Source organism: Phodopus roborovskii, unplaced genomic scaffold (assembly GCF_943737965.1).
Source record: "Phodopus roborovskii unplaced genomic scaffold, PHOROB, whole genome shotgun sequence".
Classification (NCBI taxonomy): domain Eukaryota; kingdom Metazoa; phylum Chordata; class Mammalia; order Rodentia; family Cricetidae; genus Phodopus; species Phodopus roborovskii.
In genome coordinates this window covers 19,963,403-19,978,643 of record NW_026126514.1, presented here as the reverse complement: position 1 = coordinate 19,978,643, position 15,241 = coordinate 19,963,403, and the positions used below count along the sequence as shown (strand labels likewise).

Genomic DNA, 15,241 nt, shown 5'->3' with positions numbered 1-15,241 from the left:
GAGACTGGAACCTCAGCCTTCAATACTCCAGTCCAGCACAGAGCCTATGGTTAGACAAGGCACAAGCTACAGGACAGTAGCTCATCCTACCTCCTGCTTCAGCTGGCGTGTTTGACAGCTATGTAGGAAACAGAGGGTTCCTTTTGTCTTTACTTCCATGACCCCAGCATATGTTTCCCCTAGGTCCTGCTTTGATAAACTCACTCCCTCTCTGCACTGCAAACACTGGCTGCCCTCAATATCCAGGAGCTGAAAGAAAGGCAACCCTTGTGTCCCCACTCAGTACAGCTTTCATCACCATGTGATCCTGCGGCAAGGAGAACTTCCAAGGAGTTGAGGTTTGATCCAGTCAGAATAAACAAACCAAATAAAAAGAATAAAGAGCACTAGTCAAATTTACTACCCGTACATGTCCTCAAAATATACCCAGTACCAGATTAGCAATATGCAGAGATCACAATGGCCAAACCATGGAAGATTCCAGAATAATCAAATACACACACACACACACACACACACACACACACACACACACACACACACACACACCCCACCTACCTGTAGGGGAAGACTGTCGTGAAAATTTACCTTTCCTGAGGTGGTTCCACAAGACATACAGGAATGCAACATGAAGACTCAAATCATGAAATCTGAGGTTTTAGAGGTCAGAGATAACACAGACAAGATTGGGCACACATGTGAAAACCTGAGCTTGCCCTCAGGATCTGCAGTCTCTGCACCTAACGGTATCTACAGCCCCATTGGCTTTAGAAGGGCTGGGAAGGGATAAGAGCACTTTCTAGATTCTCAATGCTGGTTAAATGACACAAAGGATAGGAGTTAAAGACCTCTTTCTATGCTTGTTGTCACCATAATGCAGTGAACGACACGTTATTGTCACCTCTGAAGAACTACTCCCTACTGTTCCCAGGATTTAAAACTCCTGTGAACAATAAGTAAATACAGCATGGCCAGATGCAGTGTATGGTCAGCTGGTTCATTGTTTTAAAAGCTCCAGTCTAAAGCCCAAAGATTGTTAACAGATGCAGTTTCTGGCTAGAGACTGGGAAAAACCTCATCTAAACAAAAGGATATGTTGTGATTGGAGCTAAAAAGGGAATTACCTCTAGAGATAAGAACCACAAACATTTCCTATTTGAAAATGCCCCCAACTCCACTCTTTGCCTCTCTTTGGACCTTTCATGGACATTTAAGAATTGGTGGGTTGCTGTGCACACCAACCAGGATGAGGGTGGCCAGTCCAGCAACTGTGAGAGCAGCGAGGCCACAGCATCCATCTCTGCCACTCCGACAGTCAATCAGGCAAGATTCCAATTCATTTCTTTCTAGCATTTTCACCCCAGGAATACTTCCACTGCTTGCCTTTTGGCTTTGGAAGTTAAGTTTTCAATCAGAGACTCGGATAGATGTTTGCTAAATCGCACAGTTGATAAGCAGAGGAGCCACGGCTGAGACTCCAGCTCTGCTGGAGGAGAGAAGGCAGCTGGCTGAGCAGTGCCTGGCCCCGGGCTCTGTTCTGGCCTTGCTTGAGTCCATGACTTCTGTTCACTTCTGCATCAAGAGCCAGCTTTTCATAACTCCCGTGGTCTGTTTCTGTCAGCTGCCACAGGCCCTGTGGCTTCACTGTGTGAAAGAAGGTCTGTGCTACCCAGGGTTCTCACCCTGAAAGAGCCGTATGTGTAGTTTGCCCTCAGTCTGAAAAATAGATGTGGTTTGGCTTGGTGGTGATAAGCCTCAAATGAAAAACCCATGTTTCACGGAAAATAGTATGTCTTAAGGTGAAAGATGGCCTCCATGGAGCCCTTTCTAAGAAGCATCACAAGAGATGAGGCAAACTGCATATGCCTTTGCTGCTTAGGTTTTGATGTCATATGTTTCTTGATTTATTACAGTATCCAAAATCCCCAGGTTTAGACCACAAGCATAATATAGTTTTAACAATGTGAGAAGTTCTAGTCAAGGAAACCTGTAGTAGTTCAGAGACTGGAGAGATGGCTCAGTAAAAGTGCTCGACTCACAAGCCCAAGGTCCAGAGTTTAGACCCTCAGTACTGTAAGAGCCAAATATGGCAGCTTGTACCCAGAATCTCAGTACTGGGGAGGCAGAGACATGGGAATCCCTGGCTTTACTGGGCTGCTAGCTCCAGGTTTAGAGACAGACCCTCTCTTGGAAAATGAGATGAAGAATGATTGAGAATGAACTAGATGTTAGGCTTCTCTCTCTCTCTGTCTCTCTCTCTGTCTCTCTCTCTCTCTCTCTCTCTCTCTCTCTCTCTCACACACACACACACACACACACACACACACACACACACACACACACACGCTGAGGCCTGAAAAGGGATCCTAAAAGCCTAGAAACTGAAAAAATGAACAGCAGCTATGAGCCTGAGGTTGTTACTACATTTTAGTAATTGCCTTCTCTAATGTAAGGGGCAGTAGTTTTCATGATTAACTTTTAATTGCTGTCAAGGATGTAATAAAATATGAGAAAGAAGAAACCTTTTCCCCAGTAAGCTGCTCCCATTTGCATTTCCTCTCTCATCCTCTGGGACATATCTTCAAACCCTAATCTGCAATGTTTCATAATTTAGAGGGGGAAAAAGCCTGCACTAGGAATAACCAAATAGACCATGCCCTTTGTATACAGCGAGATGGTTCAGTGGGTAAATGCACTTGCCCTTAAGCCTGACAATCGGGAGTTTGATCCCTGGTCCCACACGATGGAAGGAAGAATACCATCTCCCAAAAGACGTTCTCATACTGCCACATGTGTGCCATGGCATGCACCCAAACACAATAAACAAACTATTAATAACAAATAAGTAACTGAGGAAAAAAGATGGCCACATAAATTCATCAGAGCAGGCGTGAGCAGGTTTCATTTTAAAATGTCACTGAATGATATATGCTGCTCAGAGCTATGGAAGTCCTTTCAATGCAAGAGAGTTTTCTGGTTGGCAAGACGTGACCAACATGAAAGAGCAGAAGAGGGGTACACGGAGTGACAAGGACACTGAGCTACTGAAGGATGATGACTTTAGGATAATAATCTGGGTTGATCTGATAATGGCTCCAGGATGAACTGAGATGTTACAGCTGCTCAGATCTTTCAGCAAAGGCCACCAAGAGAAATCTGACACACCATTCACGTGTTTCACCTGCACAGGTGGAACACTAGACAGGCTTTAAATGCTGTGGTAATGTGTGTAGTACCACTGAAGGAAATTGTTATTAGTCTAGTACAAAGTGTGAGAAGACAGCTACAAAGGTCAGTGAGCCACAGTGCCTCACAGGCACCTACTGTCAACAAGCCATGTGCGCACAGGCTCACTGGTCACTGAGACATGGAGGATCATCCTTGGAGGGTGGCACTCCGGTGAGACAGGGCAGAGGTGCTGTGCGGCAGCCAGGCAAGTAAATGATGGAGGCTCCAAACTGCATGCATCTTGTCATCTGAAAGCTTCCCTGATACTGGGTTGCTGCCATTTGTTGCTGAGTCCCTCAGTCAAGAATGCATAATCAGAGTATCTGCTGCATGTTATAAAGAAGTAGCACTTTCTCATAGATACCTACTCTGGCCTAAACATTTAATTCACTTAGTTCAAATCTCAGATGGAAAGAGGGAAAACATAGGGGGTGGTCTTAGAATCTGGTGCAGGCTTTAGGAAAAGGGAGCATGAACTTTACTTCAGCCCTTTCTGCCCATTGATACCCAGTGCCATGAGTGATAGAGAGAAAAAATGTTTTGGTAGTTTCTTGGACCCCACGGTCATTTGCCCCATCGCCTGAGATGGCACAGTGCTGGGTTTTATTTGCAAGTGACTGCCCAGAATGAATGTACAGTTGTTTCCTAACAACGAGCCTCAAAGGGATGTGGAACTCCTGGAATGAGGGCCAGTGTGATGGGTTGGCGGGTAAAACACTTATCCAATGCCCTGACTTCAATCCCGGGAGCCCACCATAGGAGAGGAACGACTACTGAAAGTTGTCCTATGACCTTCACTCATGCACTGTGGCGCACACACGCGCTCGCGCACACATACACACACACAAATAATAATAAATCACTAAAATGTGTTCCTAAAAGTAGGAGTGGGGAGTATATTCCTTTTGCCCCATTTCTCATTCTTCACTCTGGAATGTGAAATGGCTGGAGCACGTTGAACTATGGGGGCAACAAAGCCACACTATAGAGGCAACAAAATGTAATGTTTTATTACATTATGTAAACACAAAGCCCTGATACCCTAATCTACTTGGATACAAACAAATACAAAGGAGCAGGGGAGATGCTTCTATCTCCTGCAATCCTTTGTTATTTTAGGTCTCAATTACACACAATTATGAGTTACAGTAACAGGTGCAGGAGCCCAGTGACCCACTCATAAAAATAACATCCAAGGAATAGCACTTTACTGTATGTAGCTGCAAGGCCACACTCGGCATGTTCAAACTGGTTTCCACCTCACAAAGAGCTTCCTGAGTCCTGCTGATGAAATTCGGGAGCAGAGGAAATCAGAAGTGATAACTGTAAACTGTGATCACACTGAGTGTCTTACCTTTTTCTTGCTACAATATATCTGCCACTTTTTCTCCGCTGGAAGTGCAAACATGGCTTCCCTGTGTTTGTCTGTGAGGTCAAGTTCATCCTGAGAAGAAAAGGAAATGATTAGTGTTACAGAGATTGATGTTGTTCCTATAGTGAGCATTGCCAGTATCAACAAGGAGAAAAACAACTCACCAGCACATACTTTAAAAAAAAAAAGAAAAGAAAAGAAAAGAAAAGGCAGGACTACTTCATGATGTGTTTTACAGCTACTATTGTAGTATCTCCTGGCACAGGGCCAGACAGCCACACAGCCAGGTGGACAAAGCATAGCAGGACAGGTGCCCAGGGTTTCAACAAAGTAGCTAGGTTAGACCTTTGCTGTTGCTGATGCTAAGTGTGATCCATTGAGTAGTAAGGGTAGTGAGCCACAGGAAATCAGGATTAATCAGAGTAAGGACGAGAGTTTGCTGCTGAGAACCTTCCAGACAACACAGCAGTTATCAAAAATGGACTCTTGGGCTGAGCACTGGATGACTTATGACTTAGACATGATAGGAATGAAAATGTACCAGACACTCAATACCAGCATTAACACTGACGACAGATAGAGTTCTTATAAATGCCAAGATTTTGTCTCTAAGTACTCCATAGCCATTATCCAAAAATGGATTTGTGGATGGCCTGCCGTAATTTAGAATATGAGTGTCCCCATAGGTCCCTGTAGTAGAGATCCGAACCCCAGGATGACACTTCTAGAAGCTAATGAAGCCATTTGAAGGTAGAGACTAGAAGGAAGATGACCATAGGTCAGTGGGGCATAGCCCATGGGGATTGAGGGACCCTGTCCATTTCCTCTCTGTCTCCTGGCCATAAAGTGAATGGTTTTGCTTTGCTGTTTGTTCCCTACATGATAATGTGGCCTTGGTTCAGGCTCACAACACTGATGCCAAGGATCTTGAAGTAGAGTCTCCCAAACTGTGGGGTAGCATAAACCTTTTCTTTTTATAGGTACATTATCTCTAGATGCTTTTGTTATATGACAAAAGCAGTGACACTGACTAAAGCAGTGACAGAAATCAAAGACTAGGTTTGGGTAATAGATTTGGTACATAAGGGACCACAGCCAGCTAAGGTGAAGTGCTGAGCTACGCACATCATGGTATGGAAGGTAATGCATGACCACGTCGTAGAAGGCCTCAAGCGCCAGCCTAAGCAGCTTACTCATTTTTACTACTATTTCATGTGCATGGGTGTTTGCTTGCATGCATGTCTATGCACCACATGCATATCTGTCCATGGAGGCCAGAAGAGAGGGTATCAGCTCCCCTGGAGCTGGAGTTATAGCCAGGTGTGAAGAGACACAAGGGGGCTGGGAATTGAACCCAGACCCTATGGAAGAGTAGCCAGTGTTTTTAACCACTGAGCTATCACTCTAGCCCTGGGAATTTTTCTGTCTATTTTTATTTTAGCAACATAAGCCAACAAAGTTTTTGTGTAAGTGTCTGATATTATCACAGTAACTTTCAACTAATATTTCCTAAGGATTTTATGTACAGGCAGGCATTTCCTATTTAGTTATCACAAAGAACCTAAAGAGGGCCACTCATTATTACATCTCCTTATGATAATAGTCTCCATTGTAAGAGAGCTGGGAAACTTAGGGTGAAGATTAGGCAAGGCACTTCCTCCAGCCTACACACCTGCTGAACAAAGTGGCTAGGTTTTAAGCCCAGAGCTGTGTGGCCCTGGCATTTAGACTCTTAGCTTCGGAGATCAGTGTTTAGAAAGATTAAGCCTAGCGTGGTGGAAAGCTTGGGAAGTCAACATTCAGACATTCATAACTAATGAATAGCAGCAAGGAGATAATAAATACAGAGTGCTTAGAGGAAACCTCTTGGCACTTAGTAACTCCATCTGTAGTTAATGTGATTATTGGTATTGAGTGCCTGGTTCATTTTCATTCCCACAGGGAAGGTTATCTAGTTGAGAACAGTAAATGGCTGTGTGTGGGTAAAAGATAAAAGCTATAAATTAAGGTTCAAAAAGGTTCTGATCTCTGAAGACAAGTTCCCCTCCTGAATGGCGTGTATGTGTATCTGCTCTCAGTCACACTTGGGGACACAGAGGCACAGGCCATTCATTGGCTTTCTCTCTTCCATCATATACTCCTACACTACTTGCTCATCAAGTCCCATTATCTTCCTTGCAATTATTTTCCCTTTGTTTCATTCACAATGGAACCACCCAGACTTACTTATGTCCTACTAACCACTCCCGAGGCTTCTGGCACAGCCCCTCACTCTTCCTCCTTGACATTCCAGTCACATATACTCAGCACACCTTCAATTATTTTTGCCTTCAATGTTGGGTGAGCATCAGAATCTGACCTCACTGACCACCAGTGTGCAGGCCATGGGGAAGGTGTGGTGTCTGCATTTCATTAAGTTTTCAGGGTATTGCTGAGGCGCTGGTCTTGAAACCAAACCTTGAAAATAAGCACTGCGCTGTTTTAAGCTCCCAATCCAGAACCTCCATTACTTCCATGATACCTGAAAAATTAATTACTCACTTCTCAGATGGCCTCTTGAAGTCTCCCAATTCTCCCACCAGGGTCCCTTCTAATTAACTCTTCGCTATATTCCATTAACACCTGTCCCTCCAGAGCCTAGCACAGGCCAGCTCCCCCCTTTCGGAATCCCATCAAGCCACTACTTCCTCTTCACACCAGGCAGACCATTCTTCTTGCAAGGACTGGTAATACCTAAATATGCAGTAATGCCTGGCATAGGATGGCAACCGCACAGCTGTTATTTCTCTCACTCAAACACAAATCAGTTGCTAGTTTATTTTAAGAATGCGGTAAACAGTTAAGTCACTAAACCATGTGGACACAATACACACGCACGCAATCATATCTCACCACAAGAAGCTAGCTGTTAACAATGTCAACAATGAACAACCAGAGAAGGAATGAAAAACTTGTGCAGAAAATTCCATTATGAGAGAGTATGTTTAAAACACTAAAATTCTGGCATGAAACTTATTATATGGGAAGTAATTCTCTTCCTTCCTTTTTAAATTTCCTGTAAGTCACACCTGCTCTGAAAAACAGGGGAAACAAGGGTAACATAAATCACTTCCCAACAGTCAGCTCAGTTAATCAAACTGCTCGACAGACAGTATCTAGCTGAGTTTGGGGAGTTGCTTTTGATTTGAGGGAGCAGCATTCCTTTGTTTTCTCTTTTTTTATTCATTGATTTTTTGCATTCCAATCAAAGTTCCCCCTTCCTCCTCCCTGTTTTCCTCAAACGCCCCGCCTCCCATCTGAGAGCAGCATTCTTAATGACACACATTTACTACACTACAACATAGTTTTTCCTGAGTATATATGGAAAGTATATGTGTGAATCCTAAAACTGAGAAATCCACAGTAGGAGTAGTACGCAGTTTTGCTGAGGTACAGATATCACCTATTTTAAACAGTGAGAACTCAGACAAGCTGGGGGCAGACAGCCTGATGCCAAAAAGGGGGGGAGGGGAGGAGCACGACAAATCCCCACATAAAATGTCAATCCACAATCAGAACATGGAAAAAGACAAATGTATTAAGAGAGACAACAATTGTTTAACACTTCCCATGTGTCTATCATAACATTGTATGTGGATTAATTTAACTCATACAACATCCCACAAAGTGAGTCTTATTGCTAACCTATTTTCTAGAAAACTGGGTCACAGGACGACTGAGCACCTTGCTGCAGGCACAGAGCTAGCTAACAGTGGAGGCAGGACTGAGTGCAGGCAGACTGCAGAGTCTGTGTTCTCTCGGGGTACTGTCTATCCCACAACAGGTGGATGGACTCATGTCGCAGAAATAGACATGAAGAGGCATCCATCAAGTGTCTGCTAGAAGCAAGACACAGGTTCTATTGGCAGCTGTCCCTGAACTGTAGGTCTGGCTTTTATCAGTAACGCATCTTGGGTAAGGATGTGGACTCTGACCTTCACTGCCTTCATCTGAAGATGCGACGACAGTGCCCTCCCTCTAGTCATCTCAGAAATTCATGGAAGCAAAGATATTTTGTGCTGAGTATCCAGTAACTGTCAGTGAGGACATACATCATCTGCTCATGAGGACAGAAGGGAAATCAGACACTGACTGAAGGGTGATCACATGCTAGGGTCGTTGTGGGAAAGTTGTTACAATGAAAGCTTCTCTGGTTAAATGACATGGCCAACAGGAACTAAATAGTAGAAAGCACTGGAGACAGGAAACAGCAGCTGTGAAAGCCACTCTCAACTTGGTCTCTATCCTCAGAGCCACCAAAGGTGGAGAGTGGTGGATTCTCAGTCAAGCAAGCAGACAAAGATCAAAGTGGATAATTTAAATTCTGGAGTGCTGAGACACAATGTACAGGATATAATGAGACCCTGGACTGTTCATTCCAAAGTCTCTCTCTATTTCATCCCATTTTAATTATGAGGCAAGAATGGATGATTCTAAGGGACTTTCAACACCTTAAGAGATCCATCAGCATCATCCTACCTAGTCTAGGACCAGAGCCAGGCAATATAAGGAATGCGAAGATGAATAAGACACCCTAGCTTCAAGGCATTTACAACCTCTCTACCAAGACAGACGGCAGGCCTCCCAGCTCTATTTCTTACCGTCTCTAAGCGGGCCAGGGACTTCCTGTCTCCCCTCACTGTCCGCTTCATCAGCAACACCTTTTGCACTTGGGATTACACTTCCCATGCTTCTGCAACTCTGCATATGGTGTGTTCTCTTTCAAGTGGGCTCCTCCCACTGCATCTAAATCATCCCGGTCACCCAAATTTTCCCAAAGCATTGGCTAACCACTTCAAATAGTTGGCCTGACTGTCCTGGAGGGCCAGTTCCTCAGCACCCTCAAGCTTTTCTCACATGACTATGTTGGGGTTATTGGCATGTCTCATTCCTATTATGGGCTGGCTCTCAAAGGACAGTAGTTCAGCTGGTCCTACTAACTTTGTATTAGTTGCCAGTACCTGAAACAATATGACACAGGAGGCAAGCCGGAGCAGGAGGGGGAGAAATTAAGGTGGGGGGGGGGGAGGAAGGGCAGTGGGGAAGCTGGAAGGGAAAGTGTTTGATTTTACAGATTTAAACCTAGGGTTTGGGGGATGGTCAAAGCACTTGCCACACAAGTATAGGGAATTGGGTCCAATTCCCAGAACTTGTATAAAGCAGGGCACAGATGGCAACATCTGTGATTCCCGTGCTCCTACAGGGAGATGGGAGGGAGGTAGAGGCAGCAGAGTCCTCAGAAGCTCACATGCCAGCCAGCCTGGTTATGTGGGCAGGGGAAAAAGAATGCATCTGTCTCAAACAAGGTGCAAGGTGAGGAAATACCTGAGGTTTTCCCTTGACCAGCACAACACACACACACACACACACACACACACACACACACACACACCAAACTACTCTGATTGCTTATTTCTTTCTAGAGGTAGGCTCTGAGTGTGGTTTTCGGGCTAACCTGAAAGGAACTCAATAGGCTGCTCAGACTAGCCTCAAACTTGTCTGCTATTCCTGAGTATTGGGATTCCAGCATGAGCCGCTGTGCTTGGCTGGTAAGTCTTAAGAGCACTGTTTTTGCACCAAGGAAGGAAGGAAGGAAGGAAGGAAGGAAGGAAGGAAGGAAGGAAGGAAGGAAGGAAATAGAAGGGACTAAGTGCAAATACAAAGGAAAATATAAAAAATATAAATAAATCAAACACAAATCAAGTGGAAATGTATTCATTCATGCCACCGTTCAAAAATTAGGAAAGGAAAAGCCTAGAGATGGTGGTGCAGGACTTCCATGGGGTTGGGGGTGGTGTGGGAATCATCAAAGCCACATCATTTGAGGCAGGACCTAGGCTTTATTTATCCCAACAGTCTACACCACCACCACCACCAACCCCCCAACATCACTTCTTCCCCCCAACCCCAAGCGTATCCAGGCTAGGCTGAGAGAGTATCCCTCCATAGGGAATGGGCTCCCAATGCCCTCCCATTTGTGTACTAGGGATAAACACCATTTCCCCTAGTCATCAATCTCATTATATTAGCAAAGGTGCAAAATAAGGCATTCCAGGTGCTCCACATTTCCAGCAACACTCGGTGCCGTATCCTTTCAATGCGAGCAATCCTAGTTTGTCAGTTGCTAGCTCACAGAGTTTTATTTTGCATTTTCCCAATGACAGCTAGTGATGAACCTAACTTCCACACACTGATTGCCTGTGCTTATGCATTCATGTTTTGCCCATTGTGACTGGGCTGCCTGTAAAGCAGCTGGGTTGCTTTTGCCTCCTCTCTTTTCCAGGCTTTACTCTCTAGATACACTACTAGAGAAGGGGATAAATAAAACTTCAGTGATGGGGGGGGGGAGCGTGACTGAGAGGGTGGCAAGCAATTGTAACACAAACTAATTAAAAATAATTCTGTCAATTTGTTTCACTTAAGCTCTCAAATTACCTCAAGGTAGGTAATGTTACAGGAAATTTTTTCATATATAAATAATTATTCCAAATATTGAAAAAGGCAACCTCAAAACAAAACTGGGATCATGGATCACTATATTTTGTATTTCTTTTTCTTTTTTTGAGACAGGGTTTCCTCTGTGGCTTTGGAGCCTGTCCTGGAACTCGCTCTTGTAGACCAGGCTGGTCTTGAACTCACAGGGATCTGCCTGCCTCTGCCTCCCTAGTACTGGGACTAAAGGTGTGTGCCACCATCACCCGGCAATATACTTTATATTTCAAATAGTACCTGTTTATATAATTTTCTTTTTAGCAACAAAATCTCACGTTAGAAACTTTTGTCAGGAAAACCTGTTTTCCTAGGTAGTTTTTAACTACACAGCTATTAAAACTCATCAGACTATTCTATAACAAGAAAATCACACTTCAATAAAACTTCACAAACACAACAATGCAGTGTGCTGTTGGCGGGTCAGAAGAACAAATGGAGTTGTAGGCAGTAGAGACAGACAGTACCCTTGACGTAGTGAGGAGATGCACTTCCGGCCGCAGCCTTCAATGAGCCCTAAAAGGACAGGAGGACTGGAAAGCAGAGTGTGCAGAGGGAAGGAAGGCTGTGGACCCTTCAGAGTAAGCACCAAGTGGACCATTTCACACCCAACTTTTGTCAACACCACAAACCATTTCCATGAAATACCTTCATCAATTCTGTTAGTATAGTTGACATTTAGGTCAACCTTTCCCCAAGCCCCTCAGTAGTTAATTTAATAACTTAATAGTTCAATTAGGGGATGCACTAACATTGACAAGAAGTCCCTTGGAACCTTCTTGTTTCTGTTAGGTTAGAGTTGTTGGCTTTGTAATTGAGAAGGGGTTTCATGTAGTCCAGTCTCGCCTCAAATTCACTATGTATCCAAAGGTCACTTTTAACTTTGGATCCTCCTGTCTCTACCTCTGGAGTACTGAGATTAGAGGCGGGTTCCATCCCACTGGATGTTGAAGACTGAACCTAGGGCTCTGTGCATGCTAGCTAGCCAAGCACTCCGCCATCCAAGTGACATCCTCAGCCCTGGGTTTGGGTTTTGTTCCTGGCAGTGGCACCATGAGAAGTCCTGGCCCTGGAGTACTGGGTTTCCCTCTAAAACTAGTAAGTGCTCATAGTCAGAGCCAGGAAGACCTAGGCTGCTTATGCACCTCAGCCCACCTTAGCCTGGAAGGCCTCCTCCTTGCCCTGGCCCCCTAAGTTTTCTGTTTCATCTTATTCTTTTGGGATGGATCTTTGAAAGGGAATTAAAGGACAGGGACTTAGTGAGTAACAAGAGAACACTCAGTCTGACTCAGCACCACCACTTTCTCCCTAGAAAGCGGCTTCCCTGGACACTAAAAGCCACAGGCAAACAAAAGCGCCTGTCTGATAAGATAGCAGCCATGCTTTCACCCTCTTATAGAGTCTGCATTTTTCTAATGTCTTAAATATAGACTTTTAAATGAAGCAAGGGGCTCTGAGGGAAGCCCAGCTGTGGGAACCTGGCCTGCACTCTGAAAGACAAAGAAACCTGACTGGTCCTACACTTATACTTTGGTGTGGGCAAGTAGCTCAACAGAGAAACCCACATAAATCAGAAAACAATTGGCAGGGGACACATCAATAAAAGGAAATGCATTGATTTGCTAGATAAATCAAGGGAAGGAATTTTGAAAGAATATACAATGAGTAGAAAGATTAGTACTTTGGGACAAACTCTGTTTTCAGAGATTTTAAGACTGAAATGTAAGATTATGTATGAAGCTTCCAATCAGTATTGGACAGCCTGCTGTCCATTGAGTGCAGCAGACCCACACAGTTTCCTGACCTCATTCAGTAGCCTGTTTCTAATGAGGTCAGCTCACCCACACATGCACACAAACGGACATTTAGATTTAGACAGAGGTTAGGAAGGCATAGTCCAGGGTGAGGGGATGGGGAGTAGGGAAACCGGGAAGGAGAGCCTAACCCAGGCCCTTGGGGTATCCTGCTCACCCATTTAACATTCTGTTCGTTTTGCTTTCTGTTGTGTTTTGTTTTGCTTTCTATGGCCCTTGACAAGCTAACCTCACATCTGATTCAATGTAAAGAGTTCATTGAACTCCTAAGCCTATTACTCAACCAAGTCTTACTTTCCTCCTACAAAACTGCCTATAGCAAATAGGCCCAAATCTTGGATCCTAGCCCCACCCAGGCTTCCTACATTCTGGGTGGGTTGTAGCCATCTCTGGATTACCTCAAAGATATAACAGCATAAGCACCACCATCTCAGGGTGGAACCCCCTTCTCCCATTATGCAAACTCCACAATACCTGGAAGTAAAACCCCTAGAGAGGCCAGAAACCGGAACACATGTCAGAAGACAACGTGACAAGTACCCGTCAAGTGGAAAAGGCCAGACAAGGAATATAGATACTGACATTAAATTTTACTGACAGGAAAATTTAAAAAAAAAATCACTTTTATAAAGGTACAGAGGAATATACTATTAAGCTGCAATAGCTCATTAAATTTATGACCATCCAGATCCACCAAGACATGTAACCATCACACCCAAGAGCCACAGGTTGCTAACACCTCTTAAAACTTCACAAATGACCCTGAGAACACATTTATTCTTAGGGTGGTAGTTAGAAATGTGATGGTTAGCTAAGACTTTGGATGGTTTGGAGGCATACTCCTGCCCCTATCCAGTCTGGAAAGGCCAGAAATGGTCAACAACAGGAAGCTATCTACCCAGAAAGGGATGGGCATGTATAAACAGATCCTGAAGGCTTCCAGCCTGCCCACTTCTGCCAACACTCCCAGGCATTACACAGAATTCCACAGGATGACTCACCTACTGGGTAATGTGTCTGACAGACATGTTTTCTTGTGATACATGCAAACAAGAGTAGAGAAATCCCACAAGCAAAGGCAAACAAATGTTTAGGTTCTTACTACTAATGCTTTAATGTCTGTATTTCCTTTCTTTTCCTGATTAGCTGACAATACAAATTATATCCTGTTTGCTAGACAAACTCTACAGCTGAACCTATAGAGTACTTCTGTTATGTGACTAGAAATTCATTAGGGCAACTTAATCTGAATTAGCAGCAGCAGCAGCTTGCTGGTCCTCCAAAGCAAACAACTGTTCTAAGTAGCTAAATCACTTCCCCAAATACCCGCTTTCAGAACAATAATCTAGTGCAACTTCAGTGGACCACGTTTAATACAGAGCATTTCTAAACAGTGTTCTCCTAACTGAATGGAGAGACAGGGGCAGCTGCAAAGTGACAGGCTGCTAAGACACCCCAGAGCCCTGTGGGAGGCTGGGGCCAAAGCTCCTGGTCTCTCCTTCACATGCCAGTTCTGTTCTTGGAGTCCAGGCCCCTCCCACACACTCAAGAGACTTGTTTGGCAGCTCATCTGACACATTTCAGCATTAATTGGGTCAAAAGACAATCTAGTAGACTCTCTTCCCACAGCACAGTTACATACTTACTTCGCGATGTAATATACACTGGAGAAGCTTAGTTCTCTGTGGTGTGGGGGTGGTGCTCATGTGGACGTGTGCATATGTGCCTGCAGACATGGGTCTCATCAAACCTGGAGCGCACTGAGTCAGGGAGCCTGGTCAGGCAGCCACCTCTGGCAGTCCATCAGTCTTCCCAAATTCCCTGTCCCCTACCCCACTGCTGGGTTTACAGGTGCACACTGCTTGCTACCTGACTTCCATGCTGGCGCTAGAGATCTGAACTCAGGTCCTTCTGCTTATGTGGCAGGCACTTTAATGACTGAGTCATCTCCCTAAGCCTTGGTAGGGAGATTTTTAAGAGTAAAATGATTTCTTGAACCTCCTCACTTTGCTCTTTTAATATGCTCCCCTTCCTGAAGTCCTTCTGATGTTCCTATAGTAACAGTCAAATGGGAAAGATGAATAGAAAAAGATGACAGCAGGTGAGTGGCAGGGGTAGGTGTGTGTGTGTGTTATGTGTAGGGAGTGGGGTGGGGTGGGGGATACAGAGATGCACAGCATCAGCCCAAGCGTATCATCACCACTTTAAGGGTTAGTCACAGAACAAACCTAGCTCCTGGAGTGGAGTACTCAGCAATCATGGACACACACACACACACACACACACACACACACACACA

The 15,241-nt window shown here is 44.5% G+C and overlaps 1 protein-coding gene across 3 annotated transcripts in view; it reads right to left on the bottom strand.

Moving 5' to 3' along the window:
- Daam1 (dishevelled associated activator of morphogenesis 1) overlaps positions 1 to 15,241 on the bottom strand; it is a 163,175-nt gene that overhangs the window by 71,560 nt on the left and 76,374 nt on the right. For all 3 annotated transcript variants that reach the window (XM_051195970.1, XM_051195969.1, XM_051195971.1), the window contains exon 3: positions 4,583 to 4,672. In XM_051195970.1, coding sequence (XP_051051927.1) covers positions 4,583 to 4,672 — 90 coding nt within the window. The remainder of the gene's footprint in view (positions 1 to 4,582; positions 4,673 to 15,241) is intronic.